General features: G+C 41.5%; 1 protein-coding gene across 7 annotated transcripts in view; it reads left to right on the plus strand.

Annotated features, from left to right (window-relative positions):
• Nucleotides 1-259: 259 nt before the first annotated feature.
• The window catches only part of FAM13C (family with sequence similarity 13 member C), a 115,301-nt gene continuing 91,739 nt past the window's right edge, over nucleotides 260-23,821 (plus strand). For 4 of the 7 annotated variants that reach the window (XM_071438661.1, XM_071438666.1, XM_071438667.1 and 1 more), the window contains exons 1-5: nucleotides 261-542; nucleotides 2,081-2,255; nucleotides 2,460-2,669; nucleotides 4,382-4,565; nucleotides 9,521-9,656. In XM_071438661.1, coding sequence (XP_071294762.1) covers nucleotides 513-542; nucleotides 2,081-2,255; nucleotides 2,460-2,669; nucleotides 4,382-4,565; nucleotides 9,521-9,656 — 735 coding nt within the window. In that variant the 5' untranslated portion in view covers nucleotides 261-512. Of the gene's footprint in view, nucleotides 543-2,080; nucleotides 2,256-2,459; nucleotides 2,670-4,381; nucleotides 4,566-9,520; nucleotides 9,657-23,821 lie in introns of all 7 variants that reach the window. The other 3 variants (XM_071438665.1, XM_071438664.1, XM_071438662.1) reach the window with 2 other exon arrangements.

Here is a 23,821-nt window from a genome sequence, read left to right on the forward strand (position 1 = left end):
GTGTATGTGTTATATAAAAAAAAGTGACTATAGTGTGTATACAGAGGGCCACCTCGTAGTATTTTCCTTGCTGTTGTAGCAGGCAGGAGGGACAGCAGGGCAGTAGGAATATCTGCAAACCTGCACTGCAGAAACCCACTCAAGAGCAAATATCAGGCCCAGGATCAGTGGTGTGGCTTGGGAAGCTGTGGCATTGTGTGTGGTAGGTGCCATGGAAACATCTCCTGGTGGTAACTCAGCCCTCAGCTTGTGAAAGGTGCCTCCACGGGGAAGTGCTGGCTGCAAGGAGTCCTCTTTTACTATGAGTTAATTTCCACCTTCTGCCGACTCTGGAGGGAAACCACTGATTAAGGTGATGCCTAGCAATTATACTATGATAAGTTAATTGCAGAGGAACAGCCCCATGGCTGCAGTGAGCTCTGGCCAGGCTGCACGGCTCTGTGGAGGGGAAGAAAGGTGATGGTGTCTTGGAGCAGCACAGCTGAAACACTGGCACTCTGCTGCAGCCTAACATGGGAGCGGGTGCCTCCCTTTCCATCTGTGTAAGTGAACTTAAATCTGGCTGCTTCACTCCTTCCTCATACCCTTCCTCCTTTCTGAGAAGGCTCTGCTGCATCTGAGAGGGGAAAGGGAGGGATTTACAGTCATGGTGCACAGATATTTTAGAAGCTTTTTGTAACATCTTGTAGCTTATGTACAAAAATGCTGTAAAATATGTTTGGCACATGCTGATATTTGTTCTTTTTCAATAACTATTTATGCTGTAACACTAACATCACAGCCTAAGCTTTCCTATGTACTAAAAGAGTAAAATGGCCTGGGGTGTTTTGAGTGCTGTGTGTGCTTTTGCCATGGCAGCAGGGCTGGCCTGGAGCTCCAGCTCATGGCTTTGCTGCAGGCAAAGTGTGTGGAAAACAGCTTCACTAAGGCAGTTCGGCTTCAAACCCATAAGAAAACCTTTCCCTTTTCCTTCTGAAAACATAGTAATAAAAACATTGAAAAAGAGGCTGGTTTGAGATAATGCTACCAAAAAAAAAAAAAAAAATCCCCTACAGGTACTGTTTAAATAGTCCTAGTGCAGAAATGGTAAATCCGGGTGTTCCTGCTTTGGACTTGTTTTCTCCTTGCCTGGTAGGAATGAGGATGGAATGCAGCAATCACTGGGGGCCATGGCACCTGCCTGTCAGGCAAGCAAGGGGCTTCAGGGAGCTGGGAGAGAGGGCAGGGCAGCCAGGACTCCTTCCAGAGTGCCAGGCGGAATTTCCCCTTTTTTAAAATATTCCTGAGGGATATTATTATTAAATATAGAGTTACTATATTTATTTTTAAATGTGCCTGAGCATCTATTTGGAAGTATGTTTTTAAACAGCCCCAGGTGGCCCTGAGGGCCTGCAGAGCCGCTGTGCCCGCCCAGGGTGGCCCTGCCCTCACAGAGCCCCTCAGCCGCCCTCAGGGACAGGGCCCCCACCAGAGCCCACAGACTCCCCAGCCCACGCCCCGCAGGATGGAAAAGCAGCTTCCTCCATCAGACAGCATGAAAAGTGCAAGTTTTTTGTGATTATTATTTATTTTTTATGCTTTTGCATCAGTTGTTGGGGTAAGAAATTTGGAATAACTGGGTGAGCAGAAAGGAACATCTTCCGCGGCTCACGCCATGGCTACTGCTTAAATTCCATTTCAGGTTCCTTCATGATCTTGCATTTTTTTATCCTCAGGAATTAGGTAGAAATTCACAAATTTCAGAGTTGGAAGGCTGTGCACCAGCAGGGGGTCAGCTTTTTCCTGACTTTTGGGGCTGTTTTGAGGGGTAGTGACCCCTCTCTGTCCCAAACAGCCTATTTGCCTCAACACAAGGCCCCTTTTCCCTGACTGTAGGGTGAGGGGGCTTTACTGGAGTTCACCCCATCACAGGTCTCACCTCAGCTCTAAAAAAGAATATTAGTAAGAATATACAGTAGAAATAAAATCTGTACTAAGATGCTACAAAAAAGACAATAATTTTGCCAAAGCTGTAGATCCTTGGAGGTTAAAATAATAAAAACCAGTTGATATTTACCACTTGATTGTTTTTATTCCCCAGCAATCATTCTCTTCTATACAAGTTAGGCACACAACAAATAAAGTTTCACCAGAGCTACAGTTCAGCAGAGAAGGAAGCACATTTGGTGTTCCTCTGGAAACCCTTGTAGAGGATGCAAAGCAATGTGGGGTTCCTTCTCTTGTGACACAGATGGTGGAGTACCTGGAGATATTTGGTAAGTTCATATTTTTCCTGCTTGGCTTCTGGAAACTGATATTCTTTGTTTAAGCTTTACTTTCTAGCTGTAAATGCTGGAAAATCCTTACTTACAGTTATTGTGCTTTCTTAAAGGAGCTCTTGCTTTTTGAACTCCAGTTCTCAGCACAAAGATGTGATTAAGTAAACAAGCACTGCTCACTGTTCTGCATTTCTTACACAGGTCTGGAGCGTGTCGGTATATTTCGGGTTGGTGGCTCAGCAAATAAAATCAAGGAATTGAGGCAGAAGTACAATCAAGGGGAAAAAGTAGACCTTATTAATGATGGAGATGTTGATTCTGTGGCCAGTCTCCTGAAGCTCTTTCTGAAAGAACTACCAGTGGCTGTTTTTCCAGACAATATTTGTTCTGGCTTACTGAAAACTTTCCAAGGTACAGAACGAGCACCTTCCAAGCTTCTGTCCATTCTCTGACAGTGACAGATAATGTGTTCATTACACTTTCTGTAAACAAGGTTTTGTGTTTCCTTAACCTGAAGCTGATATTTAATTGCTTTGGAGGGACCAAGCATCTACGAACTTTTTTACAGTCTTTTTAAAATTCATTAAGTCTTTTGGGTTCCCTTCCTTCCTGTGGCAATGAATCCTGCAATCCAATCCTGTTTTCTTTGAGAAAGCTCTTCCTCTGCAAGCTTTCTTTTTTAAATTGTATACCATACTAGTTACTGAGATAATATTTTTAGTTTTAATGCAATCTCCACCATAATGCTGCTTGTGTCTTTATATAGCCACTGCCTCACTTCTCTCTTTTCCAAGCTGAAGCCTCTTTTTTTATTTAACCTTCCCTGCTAAAGGAGGCTTTTCTGCACATCACTGTTCTTATTGAGAACTGTGTTTTTAGTTAGCATTTATTTTTCCAGTCCTCTTATAATCTTGGACAGCAGTGTGTGGAGCAGGATGCAAAGCCCACCCAGAGCACCCCAGCAGCCCTCTGCCTGTTCCCTGTTCATGCCTGCAGTGGCTGAGCTCTGTTCTCAGTCTGCCCGGTGATTCTGACTGCTAGCTAATTCAGGTGTTTGCATACAAATAAACGGCTTTTGTGGGTTACTTTGCAGGCTGCTTTTATTCGAGGTGCCCTAGGAAAGTTTACAAAGAAAGAGAAAGGAAGCAGTTTCATGAGCTGTGAAAGTCTGTGCAGAACAACCTATGGGGCTTTTGCGAGCACCTGGCTTTTTCTACCCTGGACAGTCTTGCTGTTATTTTTTCCTCTTTGTCCCCTTTTCCGTTTCACTCATTAATCAGTTGAGCACCATGGGCCTTGGCCTGTGCAGAATGTGTTTTTTAGGGCTAAAATTACCCTCAAGGGCACGATTTGCTCATAAGCAATGTCAAAGCTACACAGATGTGTCCTGGTGATCTATGGCAAATTTGAGCATCAGCTGCCAATTATTGAGCAGTACTGTCATCTCAATTCTAGTAACCAGGAGACTTTATCTTACTGATAGGGAACTGCTGATCAAATGGAGTTGTTTGTGAACCCATTTTCTGCCTTGTTACCCTTCTTTGAAGAATAAGAACCAAGAAAATGTTAAGTATCCCCAAATTAGAATTTTAAGCATCTCTTGTGTAACTGCAGTTGCATATTTATAGAGCAAAGATGTTTTGAGTCTGAGAGCTACCAATTAGTCAGGAAATGAAGATGATGTGGGGCTGAAAGGCTACAATTTCTCATTCCTCCTAATGAGAATCATACAGCATGTGTAAAATCTCTTGGGAGAGTCAAGGCTGTCAACCTTGCACTGTCTTTCAAGGCAGCTTTGAGGATTCAGGTACATGACTCCTGCTTGCAATTTGATCAGGAAAGCAGCAAGTGCTGGATGATTCTGCCTTAAGAGGAAAAATATCAGAAACAGTGAGTGCAAAACTCAATATCTGGAAAACCCATGGTTATTAAATATTTGTAAGTGAAAAACATGTCAAAATTTAGTGTACAAAATCCTTGTTTGGGACCTATTTATTCTTCACATTGGTCTAATATATTTTAAAACTTTCTTTCTTACTTATATCTAATGTCTATGATGAAATTGTGTTGGTATGAGGAATGTCTATGTTATAAGTTTGGGTTTGGTTTTTTTCCCCCCCCAGAGCACAAAATCAACACAACAGAATGCATAGAGAACCTGAGACAGTTGCTCAGCTGCCTGCCCAAAGCCCACCAAAACCTTCTTCAGTTCCTGTCTGCTTTCCTGTTAAAGGTGGCAACCTACAGTGCAGTGAATTTCATGACTCTGGAAAACCTGGCCATCGTGTTTGGACCTGCTCTGTTCAAGTGAGTCCTCTCTGCTCAGCTGCCTCAAACAGCACAACAAGGTCACACCTCCCAGGGAGGCTTTCTGTTGTAACTCTGGGTCCAATAGGCAGTGGAGCATTTTGTAAGTTCAGTGTTTATATGATGTATTGTGGGCAGATGTGGCAGGTTCTGAGCTGGCTGATCCCTTTCATTCTGTTGGGCACTGACTAGACAGGGCAAGCCTCAAGTGAGAAACTATATGAAGAGACATGAGGGATAGAGAGCTGTTTAATGTCAGCTGCTTCTCTTTTCTGAGCCAAGATAAGTGCTGGCTGTGGGGGCTACTTAGTTGGATTTAATTCTGAAAAGCTCACCCCCACTTTGGCCTTGTAACAGCATTTGATATCAGAGAAATGAATCCCTGTTATCAAGAAAGAGAAGCAACTCATTCTGCCCTTGCCACTAAAATTCAAGTTGACGTGCAAGCTGAGCGGCGAGTGCTTGGCTGGAGCTAGAGAAGTCATGTGTGGGGTGGTGGCGAGCGGGCACAAAACTGGAAGCTAAAAATGAGAGGTGGGACAACATGTCATACAAGTCAAGGTGATAAGAAGGAACAGCCTAGTGTGATCAGATAATGGAGGATTTTCCCTTTCACTGTTAACACTACAGGATGTTAAAATACCTGCTACAACTTGTAAATCTTTGTTCTAGTGGATCACAGCCATGCCAGTTTAATATGAACTATAAGCCAATGACATTTACAAAATATATCTATTAGCAGGTAATATATTCTATGCAGTAAAAAAGCCTTGTTATTCAGTTGGGTGTTTTATGGCAAGCCAAGTTAATTTTAAAAGTATATATTCAGCAAAATTGGTGCCCAGCATCAATGACAGGCTTTGTTTTGTGGAAATGGACTTTTAAGCCTTGCTGCTGTTTCATAGGTCTATATATGTGGTCTCTGTTTTCCTGCTCTGTGGGTTTATTGCCAGGTCTACCAGAATTTGACCTTTGGACTTGATACAAGTTCATGTATTTAACAAAAGCACAGCAAGGGAAGTGAATCTAACAAGATGTGGTGTGGTTGGAACTATGCCCTCTGTGAAAAAACCTCACCATGGAGGATACTCAGCAGTGCAACAAAGCAGTTTTGCAACCAGACCCCAAATTCCTTAGTATCTGAATACTAAAGTTAGTAAATGAGTGGAGACAGATGAGGTTTATTTATCAGTGTTTGGATTAGTAGTGTGGTGATACTTATGAGCATTGGCTGATACTAAAAGGCCTTCACTAAGAATCTGTCCCTTGGCCCCCACATTAACTCAAAAAGCACTTCACTGACTGTCACTTTTCTGCCATCAGGTGGCACTTGCTCTCACCTGGGGCTTCTGTGCATGCACGTGTGTGCAAGAAGACTTTGTTCCTTTGTCTCCATTCCCAAATTATCCCAATGTGTGCCCACTGATTCCTGTATCTGCACATCAGGATCCAGTGTGCTCCCTTATTGATTGATGAGCTGCTTCAGTTTCTAAATATCCCACTCTTCTGGGACATGGCCCAGCTACTTCTGAACATGTGCCTTTGCCTGGTTTTAAGGTACATTCAGTGCTAAATTGAGCACTTGTGGCAATGACCTGTCTGAGAAGCCTTCAAAACAATCAGCACAGGGTTTCCCTGCCAGTGACCTGTCAAGACAACAACTACCATAAATAGAAGTATGTCTGCCATATAAATGTTATCTTCAACTCTTTGCAGTCATTCTGATCTCACCAGCTCTGGGAGACAACCCAGTAAATATGAAGCTCAGTTTTTTTTTTTTGTAAAACATTTAACACCATGGTGCTGTGCTTGTTGAGTTACCTCCTAGGGTTATGAAAAATCACCTTTTTGGAGGTTGGGCGGAGAGGAGAGCCTTGAAACTGGCACTGTCAGTGAGATTGCTCTATACCACTTCCTGCTGAGTGACCTGAGGCCTTCAATGATTCAGAATAAATCACTGGTATTGTCCTGTATAGCAGCAAAATTCAAGGTAGTCAGCTGTGGCAAATCATATTGCTGACACAGGGGAAAAAGTCATAAATATCCTTTATGTCTTTCAGAGCAAGAATTAGTGCAATTATCTGGCACATTATGAAACATTTGGCAGCCAGAGTGTAGGAAATTGGGACATGTTGGGTAGTACTTGCTATAGTTGTTCAGTGTAAATGTGAAGGTTATGGAAAAAACTGCTTTTAGATCTAATCTGCAGAAATGTGTGCTCCATGCAATTGCTGCAATTAACCTTCTGGAGGTAATGGCAGCTCCTCATACAGCATGAATTCATTGCAGGTGTTAAAACTGTTCTTCGTGTATTCTGGCAATCTGCATTTTTGTGAAATTACTTCTTCCTTCTTTGACATTGAACAACTAAATAAAGTTGTTTATGAGCCTTTTAACTTTAAATTTCTTACCTATTTAGATTCAAGTGTAAATTTTGTCTATGATTATCACCTATCTCAATATTTTGGCACTTTTATTTGTGAGTAGGAATATTCTGTAGTTAGAACATGGAAACTTCTTGGGCCTTGGGACCACAAAAGTAAAATATTTAACTTTGTACATTATAAGCCTAAAGTGCACATACTTTGTGATTTGTAGCTATTGTTATTGTAACACAAAAATTACAAGGCTTAGCACAGGTATTATACTGCAAGTCTAGTTAGAGGATCAAGGAAAACTGGTTTTGCTCTCCCAGTATCTGTAAATGCTTAGGAGAATGCTTTTATCAGAGATCTGACTGATGTTACTTAAATTTCCATGGATACTTTGTTATGCTTCATCTTGGTAAAGAGATTTTTAGTTCTGGTCTCAGTGAGCAATTCTTGCATGAGTGCACAAGGACTCCAGCCAGCCAGCTGTTTGCTTCCACTCACTTTGACTCATTGTTTCTGTAAATTTGCAGCAAGCCTGTGGCGGCAGGGAACCTTGGCAGATCTCCTGGACAAAGCCAAGGCAGGGCACTTGTGTGGACTTTTTAGCCTGCACTTTGTGGCAAAGCAGCTTTGGAAGTTTTAGACTCACTCAAGAAAACCAGTAGCTAATTCCTGATGGTCAAGTTTTACTTGTTTCTTATTCACAGTGAGTGTTCTTCTGGGATTTGTGCTACAACTGATTTATGGGGCTTTTGTGGGGAAGTGCAGAATACACCTCAGCAGCTCTGCTCTTCCTAGGATGACGTGCCTGGATTTAGCAGTGGGGGAACCTGGCTCCCCCTTACTGTCACCCCAATAATGGGGTTTCTGGTAGCAGCAGAAGTATCTGAACAGGCAAGAAGTGGTTATTTCACGAAATTAATTGAAAGTCATTGTGGAAGGTGGCTGAAGAGAAAACTAAAAGTGTACTCTCTATATTTGGAATGCACACCTGTTGCCACCCATGAATATCTGCTGATGAGACATTGATATTTGGAGTCAGCTGTCTCCTCCCAGTCTATAGTTTAGATCTGTTTTAGGATGCAATGAGAACTGGGCACTCAAACCCAGGCTGCTAATAAGGGAAGGGAGGACTCAATGAGTGGTCTGGGAGCCATTTATCTTTCTGAATAGCTTGTGCAGTGCTCCTTCTGGTGAGGAGTTAACAGCTGGTAGAGGTGGATTCAGGAACACGTGTCTAAGCTAATAAAAGAAGCTGAAAAAGAAGACAAAGGACTAAAAATACTGCTTGTCTGGCCTGTGAGCTGAGGGTGTTGATGTTTGGTAAGTGATGAGTAATCTCTTAGGATTGTTGTATGCAGCAAAGGCTATTGCTCAGTCAACCACGTTTTACAAGCAGCCTTGTTTATTGTGGAGAAACTGAGTCCATCCCAAGAAAAATGGGAATGCAAGAAAGAGAAATGTTTATTAATCCTAAAGAAGGAACTGATGACACAGTGGTTCATCCTGTAAATCTCTCTGTTACACCTGGCTAAAACCCTGCTTAAACCTTCTGCTTCCAAAAGGAGCCCAAACTTAAGTCCTTACAGAAACAACAGTAAGTTTACAAAAGAGGAACACGAATGAGAGCAATTGGACCGGGCCCAATGTGTATATTTGTACTTTAAAATTGCAAATGAATAATGAATGTACTCATTTGGCAAAGAGAAGACTGGTGTATTCATGCTCCATATTAGTCTCCTGAGTTTATGAATTTCTTGTTTAAATATTAATATTGTGCTGGGTGTAACAAAGTTGGTGCAGCATGGCTGGAGAAGCTCCATTAAGGGCACAGCATTTATGTAAATGTCATCCAAGCTTCCAAATAGTTGGTGAGGGGAATACACAAGTCCTTCAGGGGTTGAGATTAAAATCCTATATAAAGAATCCTTTTAATTAAATTATTCTGACTTGATGGGGACAGTAAAAATTTAACTACTATTCATAAAGACCCCAAAAATAGGGGGAGATCAAGCAAGAAAGGCAAAAACCCAACCCAAACTCAACATGGTTAATGGGAACATCTGGAATTTCCACTTCCTGATACAACTGATGTCTGTGGATTTATAAATTAATACACTGAAGCAGTTTATTACCTGTGGGTTTGGTTTTTTTTTCCAGACAGTTCTGGTAATAAGACATTGCAGTGATCAAAGCTCACCTTCATAAATGAAGGTAGAACAAAACTAAACTACTCTTTCCACCCCAATGCCAGTGAGCAATGGCAGATTGCTAGGGTGCTTTTTGTTTGCCTGTCCTTTTCACCCTTGATTTTTCAAAGCTCGTGTCTGAGCTCCTGTCAGGTTCTTACTCCTTTGCTGTGCTGTCACAAGGATTCACTGTGTTGTGAACCAGTGCAGCAAAGCTGGGGCTCTGTGCCTGTACAGGTCCTGATGTTTTGAACCCCCCAAGCTCCAGTGGTCACTGTCCCAGCAATTGCTGCTTTGCTGAATTACCTTGGCCACTGGGAGGGCTCCCTGTGTCACCCATGACCAGCCCCTGATCTGAGAGCTCCTAAGGTTAATCCAGCTCCTCTTCCTTTAGGATTCCTGTCAGTCCCTTGGCTTGTGAAGAACAAAGGCTTTACAATGGCCTCCTGCTGTATTTGCTCCAACACCAGGAGATGCTTTTTGTTGACCTGGACCCTTGCTTCTCACAGAGGCAAGAAGATGGCCTTCAGGTAAGAAAGTTGCAGCAAGAAATAAAAAGTGCTTCATTAGTTAAAACCCAGAACTGGAAATACATTTGCTTATACATAGTGTAATTAATGCCTGTACCTTGGAGCCAGCAATGTAAATATTCATGATATACCTAAGCTGGAGAGGAAACGTGAGTTAAAATTCTAATTTGGAAAAAAAGCAAGTGCAAAAGCAAAAGGTCCAGAAGAAAATCCCAAGCTATTCTACTTTAAATATATTAATGCCAAGCTTTGTTAGATCAAAGCCACTGGATTTTTCCTTGAGTGAAACACATTTTATTTTGTGTGTTTTGTCTATACATTGATGATGCAGGAAAGCCAAATCAGAAGGTTTGAAACCCCTCTCTTATTTTTTAGAACTCACTGTGTATGTTCCAGCCTCTCCTTGGGTGTTTTCTAAAACACTGCTAGCTCTTTGATTCCTTTTTTTGCCTCTTTGTTGAAAACCTCGTGGTGCAAGAAACATGATAGACAAATCCTGGTTTAGAGAGAGGGTCAATATAAATCTTGTTTTCACTTTGTGATGTGGTGTATCATTGCTGCTGAACTTGAAACTGATTTTTGGAAAAAGCCATGAAGGAAATGTAGCAAACCCTGCAGTTTAATACTTCACAGTGCAGTTTTGTGATCCTTGAGGTTCATGGTAAAGCTGGCAGCAGTGTGCCAGGTCAAGTGATGGACTGTGGAAGAGATTAGTGCTGCATGTAAATGTGGGTGATGATATTTGTGTTTATGACTCCTAAATTTTCTGGCTTCTTTCTCCAAATATCCCTGTTAAGGAAAGCTACCAGACTTTTCAAACAAAGTTAAAGTCAGTATTTAGAACATATTATGTATCCCAAAGAGAATATTGGGACTGTAATGTTCCTTGGAAGCTTTCTTTGAAAACAAAACCTGTACAGACACAGGTATAAAGAACACGCTATACTGATATAAGGATGTTTCTAAAATATTTCTTGAATGCCCCAAGACATGGCCCCAAATGTAACACTAGGATTGTTTCACACTAAAACAGTGTTGAGCTCATGCTCCCAGCTCCCCTTTCTCTCTGAAGAAGTCCCATGTCACTGCCACCTCTGGGAGTTTCTGAAACCAGTACTCAAATGAGCACACAAAATAAAAATATTGGCTGTCCCAAGACATCTGTTTGCAAAGCTAGAGGAAGCATCAGCAGCTAAAAGAAATTGGAGAGGTATTAGAGAAGCCAGGAAACCAGGCTTTCACTTGCAGTGCTTTTGTTTTAGAACCAGCTTCACTCCCTGTAATTCTGCAAAATGTCACAGTCTGTCTGGAATTGTGGTGATGTGGGAAAGAATTCTGCTGAAAAGCTGCTTTCAAGTTCTTTAATAAAGCCTCAGACAAGGCATAGCCATGGGGCACTCTCCTACTCTGAGGTAAACTTATGAAAGAAATCCCATCTGTGGGTGAGAAGGGAATTCAGTATTCTGTGGCTGATCTTGTTTTTGTAATTTTTGGCAGGAAACTCAGCACATTGGATAGGTACCCTTCATCTTTCATAATATAACAATTGCTCAAGGTCCACTAAACTAGAAACATCAAAGTTAGGTTTACAAACTAAACATATTAGAAGTCCATGTTTTTCTTCCAGTAAAACAAGCAAAAAGTGAAATGGCAAACCTGGCTCAGATTCCTTGTTGCGTCCTGGAAATGAAACTTGTTTTTACTGGCTTTTATACAGATACTTGCATTTGGACTACTTAATTCCTCTGATTTTGTTGTTGGGTTGTCTTTTTTTTCCCATTTCAATGTTTTAAAAGTTAACCTGAGCTCTGTCAAACTAAAGCCATGCCAATCTGGCAGGCCTGCCACACAGCTGACAAGACTTAACCCTCAGTTGTGCTGTTTGTGGGCTGAAATGGCAGATGGATTGTTCTGAGCACAGTTCTTAGTGTCTCAAAGTTCCAAGAGCCATGCCACTGACACTGTGTGTGCTGGCTGATTCAGGCTGACAGACTGGGAGAAGAAGTTTTGGGTTTAAGTTTTTTTGTAGCTCAGAACTATTACCCTAGGCTGGACAGTGGGCTATTTACAGCCACCAATTATATATAAAGATAGTGGTTTATAGTTATATCCCAGCCACGATGTATTTTAATTTGTCCTTTTTTCCTGTGTGTTGTACATATATTTTTCACCCTTAAAATAGAGTAAGAATGGCCCAGAATCCTACTAGGCTGGGGTTTTGTGTCTGTGTATGGGTTTTCTTAAATGCATTTTATTTGAATTTTGATTTTTTTTCCCCCCCTCCACTCCCCTGCTCCTTAGAATTCACTTGCATTTAAAGCTGTCCTATAAATTTGTGTCCAAGCTGCACTGGTACTCAACTGATTTTCATGTTTGGATTAAATAATTCTTTAAAAGGAGGTTAGGCACCATGGTGTCTGTTTTCACCTGAGGCCTTTCTAATAACTGTTTTTGTTTTGCTTTTTAATTCCTTGTTTAACCCAAGGAATGTCAATAGCTGTGTTGGAGGTGTGCAAGATTATCTTAACTTCTATAGTGTAATTATGAACCAAACCTTGCTATTAGCAATTTATCTGGAATGTAAGATGCAGAAATGACAAAAGTTGAATATGCAATTTGTTGTTTTTTTTTTTTTTTTGCATCTAGTCCAAGAATTTGTTTCTGTATCTCTTGTTTGCACAGAAGTCATAGATGAATCCTTCCTGATTTAGGCACAAAACCTTTGTCTTGCAAACAAACAGGAGCATGACCTGTTTGTTTGCAAGACAAAGTAGGCAGTGCCATAAAAACCCAGTTTTTATGGGTCCTACAAGCCACTGCTTGTATCCCCATTAAAGCATGGGTTTGGTTAGGAGAAATGCCTACACCCTGAGGAGAGGAGTCTCATTTCTTGTTCTCTTCTCTTGCTTTGTCCTTTCATGCACACTTCACTATATATCAGCAAGGCTGCTCTCTACAATCTTAGAACCCTATTTTGAAGGGATTGCAGGAATCCAGGGGGTTGGGGAAATGGAGCTGGACAGTATCCTGGACCTGCAGGTTGACCACAGACAGCTCTGAATGAAATTCTGAAACTGTAGTGTGGTTTGGAGCTGCTCAGAAGAGTGCAACTAAATATTTCATGGATACTTTATCTGCTCAAATTATGGCTTTATTGGGAAGGCTTTTGTGGTCTGGAGAGCTTTGTTAATCTTGTGGGTTTTTAGCTTTTTCCACAGAGGATATGGATGTTTCAGCATTAACTCTTCTGTGAAAAAAAAAATTTGGTGCCTCACTTGCATGGGAAGTTGTCATAAAATAGAATTGTGGTCACCCAAATGGAATATCCTCAATGTGGAGGACAGCAATAATTTAACTGGTCTTTTACTTTGTTAATCCCATGACAATTCTTGCTGAATTTCAGCTGAAACTTTCAGAACAAATGAACAACCAACAAACCAGACATTATCTCATTATCTGAAGTTTCCAGGTTAGTCTAATTGTCTTGTCAAAATAGTTTTTCCTGGATAGGAGAACATAATTCCATTTCCTATTTGTAGAAGTATTAATTACTTTCTTTCGTTTGAGTTTTTTCCTTAACAGTGGTATGTTTTAGTTGGTTTTAGATGTGAACATAGCAAACCCTGTGTGTGCCATGTGAAGTGCTGGGAGATTTGGCAGTGTATCTGTGGGGATTGCTGTTACATTATAGAAGTAATGACTGTTACATTATCGAAGTATAGACTGCTTAATATTATTTCCCATTCCACAGGAAAACTCTTTTCCCTAATCTTTGTAAACTTGCTAAAATATGGACTCATTAAACACTGCATTTTTATTTTCTATTTAAGTACTGATCAAACCAGAAGACTGGACGAAAAATGCCATTAGTAGAGATCAAAGTAGGCAGGCCCTATACCCCCACGAACATTGTGGCAAATTGTAAAGATGTGTCTCTTCTCTTCTGGAAAAGCACAGCAGAATATGTTACTGACTGTGGGCATAAAGATTTGATGAAAACTGCTGTAGGCTGGGGAAGTTTGACTTGAAACAGCTCAAGTGGATGTGGCTGGAGTACTCATTGCTCCTTCTAGGGGCTCAGTGCCAGAGCCTTGCTGCCTGTGGCTGCAAGGAACAGAGCTTTTCTGTGCTGTGCCTGTGGTCTGCAGCAGCCTGGCCTTTGTACTGGAGATCTGAAACTTGGAAAGGACGAGTGTGCCTGCTCTCCCCTTGTGGGGACCTGCAGGGTCTGGAGGAAATGTCACTGGTTTAATGTTTGCTCCAGCAGCGCTGGGGGTTTCTCTTGGCTTGCTGGACAACTCCCCTGGGACACTGCTGCCACACTTCAGCCCCCAGGTGGGTTGTGCTGCTGTTTACTTTTTTCTCTTTTTCCCTTCCTAGTACTCAGAAGCATGGGGATTTTTATTTGGTTGTGGTGGTTTTGGTTTTTTGGTGTTTTTTTTTTTTTTTTTTTTGGTGGTTTGGTTGGTTTTTGGGGTTTTTTTGTTTGTTTTTTTTTTTTTTTGGCCTGGGCAAAGCTGCGCTGGGAGAGAAGCTTGGCAAGAGAGGGTGTGCCCTGTGTGGCAAATGAGGACACTGCTGGCTGTGCTTTACTGTAACAAGCAGCTCTGGCACAGAGGAGGGGAGCTGCTCAGGCTGAAATGCTGAGGCTTTACTGCAGTCAGCGGTACAAGAGCAGAGCTCAGGCAGTGCCATGAGCTGCTCACACTGATCCCGGGCTGCTGTTCCCTAAGGATACAATGTGTGTGAGAAGGGGAGGTCTTTCTAAAACTGGTAACTGATACAGGCCTTTTGTGGCTTGGGAAATGGTTTTGAAGGCAGTACGGGCACAGAAACCAACACACTGGAGTCTCACCTTTGTTACTTATTCTGTGGATGCCCATCCTCAGTCTGGCTGAGAATGGAGCACATGGAAAGCTCCCACATAGTCAGACTTACAGAACCTGTATAGATTACAGGTGAAGGGTGCTCATCTGCAGTTTGTCAAGGGGAGCAATACCTGATGTGCTCACGGCAGCAGCAGCCGTTGCTTTGCTCAAAAACATCATCTACACTGCAAGGAAGAGGATTATAATTAATTAATCTGTTGGTGTACCCACTAGAATAACACAAATCTCTGGTTTCAGAGGATGTGTGCGGTCTTCCTCTGATGCTTAAAACATTTACCACAACACCTGACCCAAGTGTAAGATTTTCAGGCATCTCAAGCCAGCAGTAGAGGAAGGAGCCAGCAGCGTTTTCTTCCACGTGGTGTCAGCATTGTTCTCTCTCACTCCAGAGCTTTGGACGTAACCCTTTAATGTGTTTTGAGAGCCTGTCATAAAATTAGGTATTACCTTTCTATTTTTGTAGTGTATCAGAGCATCAGCCTGTTCCTTCCTCAGATAATTAATTGATACCAGAGATGCATGAAGGAAGGGTATAGATTCCCCTCTAAACCATTATGAAATGCAAGCCTTTTTTATTTTATGCTTGTGTCACCTTCCTTACCTGAGCAGGACTGCCAATAAAATCTCTTAGTACTTTTGTTTTCCTTCTCTTTGGTGAACAGGGGCAATTTGATTTGTTTGCTGATGTTAAAGACTTCTCAAAAAAAACCAAACCAAACATCAGAAATGAAATCCTTGATAGGAAAACAAACCCTTGGGAAATAAAATGAATTTGTACTGAAAGGCTTATGATATATCAGGCTTATGATATATAAGCGTTAAATATTTCTGCGTTTTGACTTATGTTTGGCTGTAACAGTCGGGGAGATGAAAGCTTATTTTAAACCCTTAGTGGCTTTTCATTTCATGCAAGGTTAGGGTCGGAAATGAGCAATGTGTTCAGAAAAACAGGCAAGAAATGTAGAGTAAAATAAAAACCTGAAAAAACCTTCACTGTCAAAAAATAGGGAAAATTAGAAAGTCCAACTCTTTTTAAACAGTAGTTAATTGTAGATCATTTAACTGCAGTTAGTTACAGAGCTGTGCAACAGTGAATTTAATAGGCATATTCTGAATGCGCTGTTCCCTCTCACGCTGCCTCTCCCACACCCGACAGTTCCTAGACTGCTTTGTTCCTCTTTAATTAGTTTATTTCGCCTACTCTGGCAAGTACGCAAACATCCTTAAGCACTTAAACAACAGCAATCGAGAGAAGAATAGGGCTAGCACTTATCGCCTCGCATGCAGAAAGGCTCGGCTGAGCCTTGAAGGGCCATTAGCATCTCAGAATCTAATGCAGTTTCCCTCTCGCCCAGTTTGAGTGGAGTCTGCAGTGTTTAATTTATTTGCTTCAAGTAAAAATGGAAATGCACGTTCATGAGTCAGCATTTTTGCGAGATTCCAGAACTACCAAATGCTGGTTACCTTTATTTTTTCTACTTTGTTTTTTTATGAGAAGGAAAGGAATGAAATATGACTGTAGTAAAAATACAAGTGCAATTGAGCCAAAAATTATGAGAAATGAAAGGAAATGGATGGTGAAGTTGCGTGCTGCACCTGTTCCCTGGGGTCTGTGGCTAGAAAAGTTATGTCCAAGTTGCTTTGATTTACTGATACATCTTTTTAAAATAAAATTGTGGACAGAAACTGGGGAGGAATAAGTGAAAAAAGCACTCCAAGGCCAGTTTTGATTTAAGGAAATATTACTGCAGTTGGCTTTGCATGCACGGATTGGCTTCTATGGCTGATAATTGAGATGGATGCTTGAAGCCGAGGTTCTGCCAGCAACTTTAATCCTGACCTTTGAATTTTCTCTGACCATCTGCTTTAATTAGATGTTGCCCTATTCCCAGGGGACTGCAGATGTGCTCACAAGGATGGTGAGGAACCACAGTATGGGCCTTAGGCTGCCCTGCCAAGTGCTGGGGTAGTCAGCTGTGCCTGGAGAGGGTTTTGCAGAGAATGCTGCTCAGGACTGATTTTTTTCTGGAAGCTGCTAGGACAAGGAAATACTTGAGGGGTTGCTGGTTTGATCCACTGCTGTTTCCAGTATGCAGCTGGAGCAGTGCCTGGGAGCTGCTGGTGTCAGATGTGAGAGCAGGCACAGGAGCTCAGCTTTTGGGCAGCTCTCACACGTGGGAAGCTGGGCAGAGCTGGAGCCAGATCTTGTGCAGCTTAGAACTGACCTCTGCTCTTCCTTGCCCACGGGGGGAGCCAAGAGAGGCCGGGGTGAGCCAAGGTGGGCAGTGCTGGACCTGGCATGGGAGGGGAGGGCTGGCTGCTGGGGCAGGGAAAGGCTGATCCCTGTGCAAGCCCTGCAGGCAGGGCAGGGGGAAAGCTGTGCAAGTAGAGGAGGACAGAAGATGTCACAGTGTGTCCTTTACATGCCCTAAGATCTGCAACTTTGGGATTTTTGTGTGTTCTTTTACCCCTCACCAAAGACATTAAGATGAATGGGACTACATTGAAGGGGAAAAATTATTTCAAAGAAAAGAAACAAAAAGGAAACATTTTGGTCTATTAGTAGTTTATACAAGATCTTTAATATTTTCATAGATTTGTAGTGGAGACCAAGTGAAGAAATTGTGATTTAGAACTCTTTACTCTTTTGGTATCTTTTAGTTCCCTGATTTCTAGTTTTATTTCTAGACTCTCTGGGAATTCCATTGATAGCTTTGACCTTCATAACCTTTTTCTTGGTTAATAGAAGAGGATTAAGCAGCAATAATAGAGAGTGAGTTGGATTTGGATACAGGGAGCACACTGTAAATCAAAACCATACAGTAGCCATAAAAATATGTTTGTGTTTTGCATATTTTCTCTAGGAAAGTATAGGAAGCAATCTACTATTTAAAATTGCAAGAAATGATGGATGAATGAAATATTTCCTTGGTTAAATATCTGATCTGCTGCTTTTCTTTCTTCCAACTCTTGCTTTGATGTTGTTAATGTTTAGTCTAATTCCTGGCTACTTTGCTGAATATTTATATTCCATGATGCCTTCCAAGATTAACCAAAATGCTGGTTGGGGTGGAGGGAGGGAGAAGACCAAGATAAACTGTGTTTAAAATCAGTATTAAATGGGCTGCAGAATGGTAAAGAGCTGTACCTGTTTAATCAACCTTTGCAACTACCAAGCATGGCTTATGTTAGAAGGCTAAAGAACTTGTGAAAACTGCCGATTACAGACCTGAAAATTGCTGAATTCTGGATAACCAGTGAGCTGAGCCTTTGTCTCCTCAGTAAGTTGTGTATTTTACCAAAATCTCCTTCTGGATCTGTCCGGAGCATGAGTTAAAGTTTAGCAGCAGCAAACACTGTTGACTTCTTTCCCAGTGTTTCTTATTCCCCGTCTTCACATGGTAAAAGTCATTGCACTTTCTGACCAGAGAGAGCATAAGCAGATGAAATCCAAAGTCACATCCATGAGAATGTCATTCCTTATAAAGTCTCTTTGTTTCCCAAGTCTACAGCAGATCCAGATCTGAGTCATTATTTATGAAGTCAGTTTGCTTCGTTATAGCAAAACCAGGAGCAGATTAATTCATTTGTATGCTTAAAATTCACAAATATGCTGTTTCTGAGAACTGTGCTTAGGGATCTGCTAAAACATGGTTTAGAGAAAAACACAAACTAATCAACAAGCCAAAGCCCCAACAAAACAAACCAAATCCCACACACAAATAACTTTGCAAAGCTTTGCTCTGATTTCTGTTTTTAAACTGTTTGCTGAGGACTTTTACCTGAGACACACATTTCAAAGTTATCCTTATGTTTTCCTCCAGTGAAACCTACTCCTTTAAAATAGAGAAGTTCATTTTGAATGAAAATCAAAGAAAAAAAATAAAAAGACCTTCATGTGCAGCAAAGGAGGGCAGAATTTTTTGTACTCTTACTAAGCTGTCCCTCCTGAGGAACTTGGCACTGACACAGCCACTCCAGAAAGAGAAAAGAAACTCTTCAAAGTGAGATATGGTAACTTCAATTACAGGACAGGTCAGCTCCTAAGAATATTGAGGGGAATGATGGATCTCTTCAACTACCTCCCACTTAATGGATTCTACAGTATGTAATCTTTCCTTCTTTGAAATTTTTGTATAGCTTTGTGGTTCTTTTTTTTAGTCAAAATGAACTTCAGAGTTGAAAGGTTGCTGCTGTCCCTGCATATTCTTCAACTGTGGCTTTTCAATTACTTGAAAGGGAGAAAAAAAAGGAAAGCAATGGGAAACAGAAGGAAAAATTAATTATTTCACAACAACCTGCACTTCAATAAAGAAGCAGAGAGTTCTGTCCTCATCTCACCCTGTTGTAGCTTTTCTACTGTGAACAAAATATTAATTCTGGAAACAAGGTCTTTAGGTAATTTCTTTTTCCTTGTTCCCTTTTGCCTCCTCCACAAATCCTTTTTCCTGAAAGTCAGGGTATTATATACCTCTTTTAAAACATGGATGTGACAAAGTAGAACAAATGCTTGGCATTTGGGGGGACATACCTTATTTTTATTTAGAGAGATTTTTATTTCTGGTTCCCTGTTAAATTAAAACAAATAGGAGGAAGTTTTCACTACTCAAACTCACTTCACATTTTATAAACTATTTCTTCTTGGTGTAAAATGACACTGAAGCAAGGAGAAGTCACCTATCTCTTAAATTAGGTTTTATACTGATGGAGGTGATGTATATTGCCCCTCGTAGAGAGGGATGGCAAAATTTCTTTCCTATTTCAACACATCTCAGACTGGCTCTACAGGTCTTGCTCCAAAATGTGGTTTTGGCTTTGGCTTTTCTTCCCCTAAGAATGGAAACCTGTTCTCTTCCAGCTTGAAGCTGTTCCCCCTTCTGCCCTATCACTACAAGCTCTTGTAACAAGTTTCATGTCTTTTGTGGGCTCCCTTCAGGTACTGTATGGCCATAATTAGGTCACCCCAAAGCCTTCTCTTAATAAAAAATAACAGATCAGTGTTTCCTTCTGCTCTGCACATCCAACAGGCAAATTCCCACTATAGCAGAAGCGGAGCACAGGTTCCATTGTGGATAGAATCACAGAATCATTAAGTTTGGAAAAGACCTCTGAGATCATAGAGCCCAGTCTTTAATATTGCTATGCCAACCTGCCCACTCTAGGTGGTGCTTAGATATTATCATGGGCAAGTTGGAATGCCTTCAGTGAAGTGAAAAGCACATTTGAATTATGTAACAGTGACTTTTTGACATTTTCACAGGGTGTCTCCATTCTTTCCTCAAGTAGAAAACAAGTCAACAAATTCCTACTAAAAATGCTCACCATGCAAGTAGAACTGCATGAGGGTTTGAGGGCATGGTTGAGTCAGCCCAAGGGACTTGTGTTACTCCACAGTAATCCTTGGAGCACCTTGTGAATTAACCCTGCATTGGGTTAAGTCACCAAATAATAGTACAGTAGGGGTGATGCCATTTTTCTTTCAGGAATCTGATGCTCAAGAAAAGCTGTGCAGAGGTGCCAGTGTGAGATCCGTGTTACTCAGGAGAGGGTTAAATCACATTGGACTGGCAATTTTCCTAATGTGGCTGCTAATTAAATTGCTAATTTAGCTAATGTAACTGCTTTCAGTTCTGCTGGCAGTGTTGTCCCCACACTGGATACATACATGTTCCTCAATGTGTTATGCATGTACCAGCTGTTTTTAAATTATGTAGTAAACAAGTTCAGAGCAAATGACTGCACTAGGGATGTGGCCTCTCTTTAATGAACTTTTTTTGGATTATTTGTAAGTAAGGTGGGCAGGAGTTCAAAAGGTGACTGCAGTCTCAGCTGATCTTTTGAATAGAAGCTCCAAAGTGTTGGGAAAAAAAATGGGACGAGGTTTTTTTGACATATTCTTTCTTACTGAAGAGAATATTTTAAAAGAAAGAAGGAAAGAAAAAAGGCCTGTAGTGCTTAAAAATTTCTTCTTAATCTTGCCCTCACTCTTTTGGAGACTTAAAACCTGATCTGAGGCATAATCCAGAAAAACACGTCAAGAGGATTTGTTCAAAAGCATACAGTGTGTTGACATCAGCAAACTCTTATTATGGCTGTCATGTTCTCTATCCTGAAGCCTCGTTCTAATCTCCTGGCAGCACTCAAGCCTGGTGTTTCCATTTTGATTGAATTCATTAGTGGAGTTTAGATGACTCCCCGAATCTGAAATTGTCAGAATTTTTTAGCAGGGTGTTCTTAAAGGCTATTTTTGCCCCAGTTAATAGCAAGTAGGACATCTGACTGCATTTCTGTATTGTTTAAATTGAAAATACATGGCCCATTTGGAAGCGGAGAAAATGGTAAATGAGAGCTATATTTATGTACTTATCTTGCCTTTAAAGTTAATCTCCTGTTACTAGTCTTGAGCCCTTCAGGTTGCCATAGAAACTGCCACAGCCTCCAACTGTGCTTCTCCCAAGACTTAATTGCATTCTGAGTTTCATGTGCTCTCTATTAACTGCGGCACTGGCAGACACAGGCACGTTGCAGAATGAGTAGAATTAATGGTTCAATATGATGTATGCATTTTTTAATACTATGTTTCCATATCCCTTTTCAAGTTTTTCTTCACCAGCTGGTTAAATTCTTCCGTAACACACAGTGATACCACAGGGATGGATTCTCTCTGCTGCCACTATATTTGATGTTTTCAAGTCTTTGATGCCTTCAAAGTAGCTGCAAGAGTCATTAGTTTTAAAGACTTGGGTTTTTTCCCCTTGGAGAAGTCAGATTACTCCTGAACTACCTTATCTCTGCTGAGGTTTTTCTGAATCTTTTTTTCACCTCTGAAGGCAGCATTGAAGTTCATACCTGCTGTCTCAGTAGCTCTGGTAAGCTTTTGCTGACTCAGTGCTCTTTTACCACATGATTTTTGCTAGATCAGTGTGGGTCAAAGGCAGTTGTTCAGCCAGGCCTGTTTTTAGGTGGGGAATATAAATTCATTAAAGTAGGAAAGGAGTATGTCTGTATGCAAGGTTTGATAAGGGTTTTCTGGGAATTATTTGTTGTGTCCTTGATGAAATTTCTTATCAGAACTGAACTGATAATGTGTCTTATTCAACCAGCAGAACAAAATCTCAGAGATCTGGTTTCCCACTTGGCTCTCAGCACAATGATGCTGTCAGTGCAAATACAGGGCTCTTACAGATGCCATTCTGCTTCCAGTGAGGCTGAACTCATGGAACCAGTGGTTAATACCACTTTGTGCTCATTTAAGTCCAGAACTTCATAACTAAAATGTAATTATCACTGTTCTTTGTCTTGTGCAAAAAGAGGAGAGAAAATGTATCCCTCTGTTAAGCCCTCTGCCTCAGCTCTGCTTTGCTTGTGTCTTGTGGATAAGAGATGGGGAAGAAGAGAGACACCCCTTGTGCACTGTTGCTCTTGGACCCTGGATATTTCTGTACTTGTATTAATTCAGGCTCAGAGATGTGCTTTTATCACCAGTAGAAAACACCCCACAACTGGTGAAAGAACAAAGCAGTGATGCTGAGGAACAGGGCAAGGTGAGGATCTCACCAACATGTCACCTCAAGGATGTCAATCATGCTTTTAGACACTGGCCTTCTGAAGGCAGCTTAAATATATCCATTGTAACTTTTAAATGTTTCAAATGTCCTTTAAAAGCTGACCCCTTTGCCTATGTTTTTGATGTGATTCATGTTGTTTATTCTTTCTGTAATTCTCCATATGCGCTACTTTTCTGTAATTCTCCATATGTGCTACTTGAATTATGTATTGTGGTACCCTATAAAAATCTTTGTAATTAGGTCAAATAAGCAAGGTAGCTTGTCTGGCCTCAGCCTTACTACCAATATTTCTCTGTGAATTTGTCTGCTAGTTTTAGCTTTTTCAGCCAGAAACAAGAATTGGGAAATGATGAAATTATGACAATATTGTCAGGATAAATCTGAAAGAGTGAAGACATTTTTCCAGCACTTCCCCCTCACCCTGCATTCTCTTTGTTTTTTCCCTAGATTCCTTTTTCATTAGCTACCTATATTACACTTTTTGCCACAACACAGTGCCACACTTTCTGCACATTCTGTCTCAGAACTTAAATCTCTTCCAACCCATCTCAGCTTTCCTTTTTGTCTGCTCTGTGAGCTTGCATGTTGAAGAGTGCTGGGTTTCCCTGCCAGCTCTGCTCAAGTTACATTTCCTTGATTGCCCTGCAGAATGCCAACCTATATTCTCAAAATCTGTGTGTGCTGGAGATCTTCCTGAAACACTCCAGAAACACTTGCTTTGGGATGGGATTCATTTGGACTTGAATATAAAATAAGTATTGTTTGTTGGCTTCTTGTCATTCTTGAGAAGCCAAAGAGCTGCCATGTTTCAAGTTGTCTGTCTCCACAAGCTCTTTCCAGGCAGTGACAGCACTTTCTTTGGAGAAAGCTCTGCTTGCCCTGTCTCTGCAGGCACTCAGAACAAAGACCTGGCCCATCAGCTGGACAGCCCAATGTGTCAGCATGTGGAAGTCTTGGCACCAATTACATGCAGCTCCCAGCAATCCCAAACGAGAGAAAAGACTCATTAGAAGTCTGAGATGTGCCAATAGCAGCTTATTTTACCCCACTGTGGAGTGTATTGTGAAAGCTTTTTCACACAAGCCACAATTTCTTCTGATTTCTGTAGTTGCTATTAATTTTAGGATGCTCCCACAGTGGATTCCTAGTTTCTAGGCTGTTCTATAGGCACATGGCCTCTTTGGAGTACAGATGGATGTTTAGGGTATCTCTGGGGCCACATCAGCTTGTGCAGTTCTGGTTGGGGATTGCAGTGCTTTGCTGCAGAGAGTCACTTGCTGTGCTTTGCTTCTCCTGCCCTGCCAAACACTTGTCTTCAGGTACCTGTTGCTCATCCTTCCTTCCCTTCCCCATCCTGTGGGAGAAAACTGACTCACAGCTGGCTGTGTGCATCACGGGTGGCAAAGAGCAGGGATGCTGCTTCCTCTCAGCCTGTGTGCCCCTCTTGGACACTCGAGGCGCGATGCTGCTCCGGGATGTTTGGGTTGGAAGCCTGGCTGCTCCTGGGAGCAGGGGAGAGGAGCAGTGCAAGCTGCTGGCAGAGCTCAGGGAGGCAGATTTCAGCCAGGCTGCTGGGTGGGAAGGATTAAACCTGCTAACTGGCTTGTTACTTTGGGTTCAGCTCCTAACCTTGCTCCTCAGTACAAGAAAGGGTGGAATGAAATTTGGGTTTTGACTAAGCAGGGGCACTGCTGAAGAGGTTCATACA

The sequence above is a fragment of the Agelaius tricolor genome, unplaced genomic scaffold (genome assembly GCF_023055355.1).
Source record: "Agelaius tricolor isolate 1412-34295 unplaced genomic scaffold, bAgeTri1.0.p SCAF_13, whole genome shotgun sequence".
Taxonomy (NCBI): domain Eukaryota; kingdom Metazoa; phylum Chordata; class Aves; order Passeriformes; family Icteridae; genus Agelaius; species Agelaius tricolor.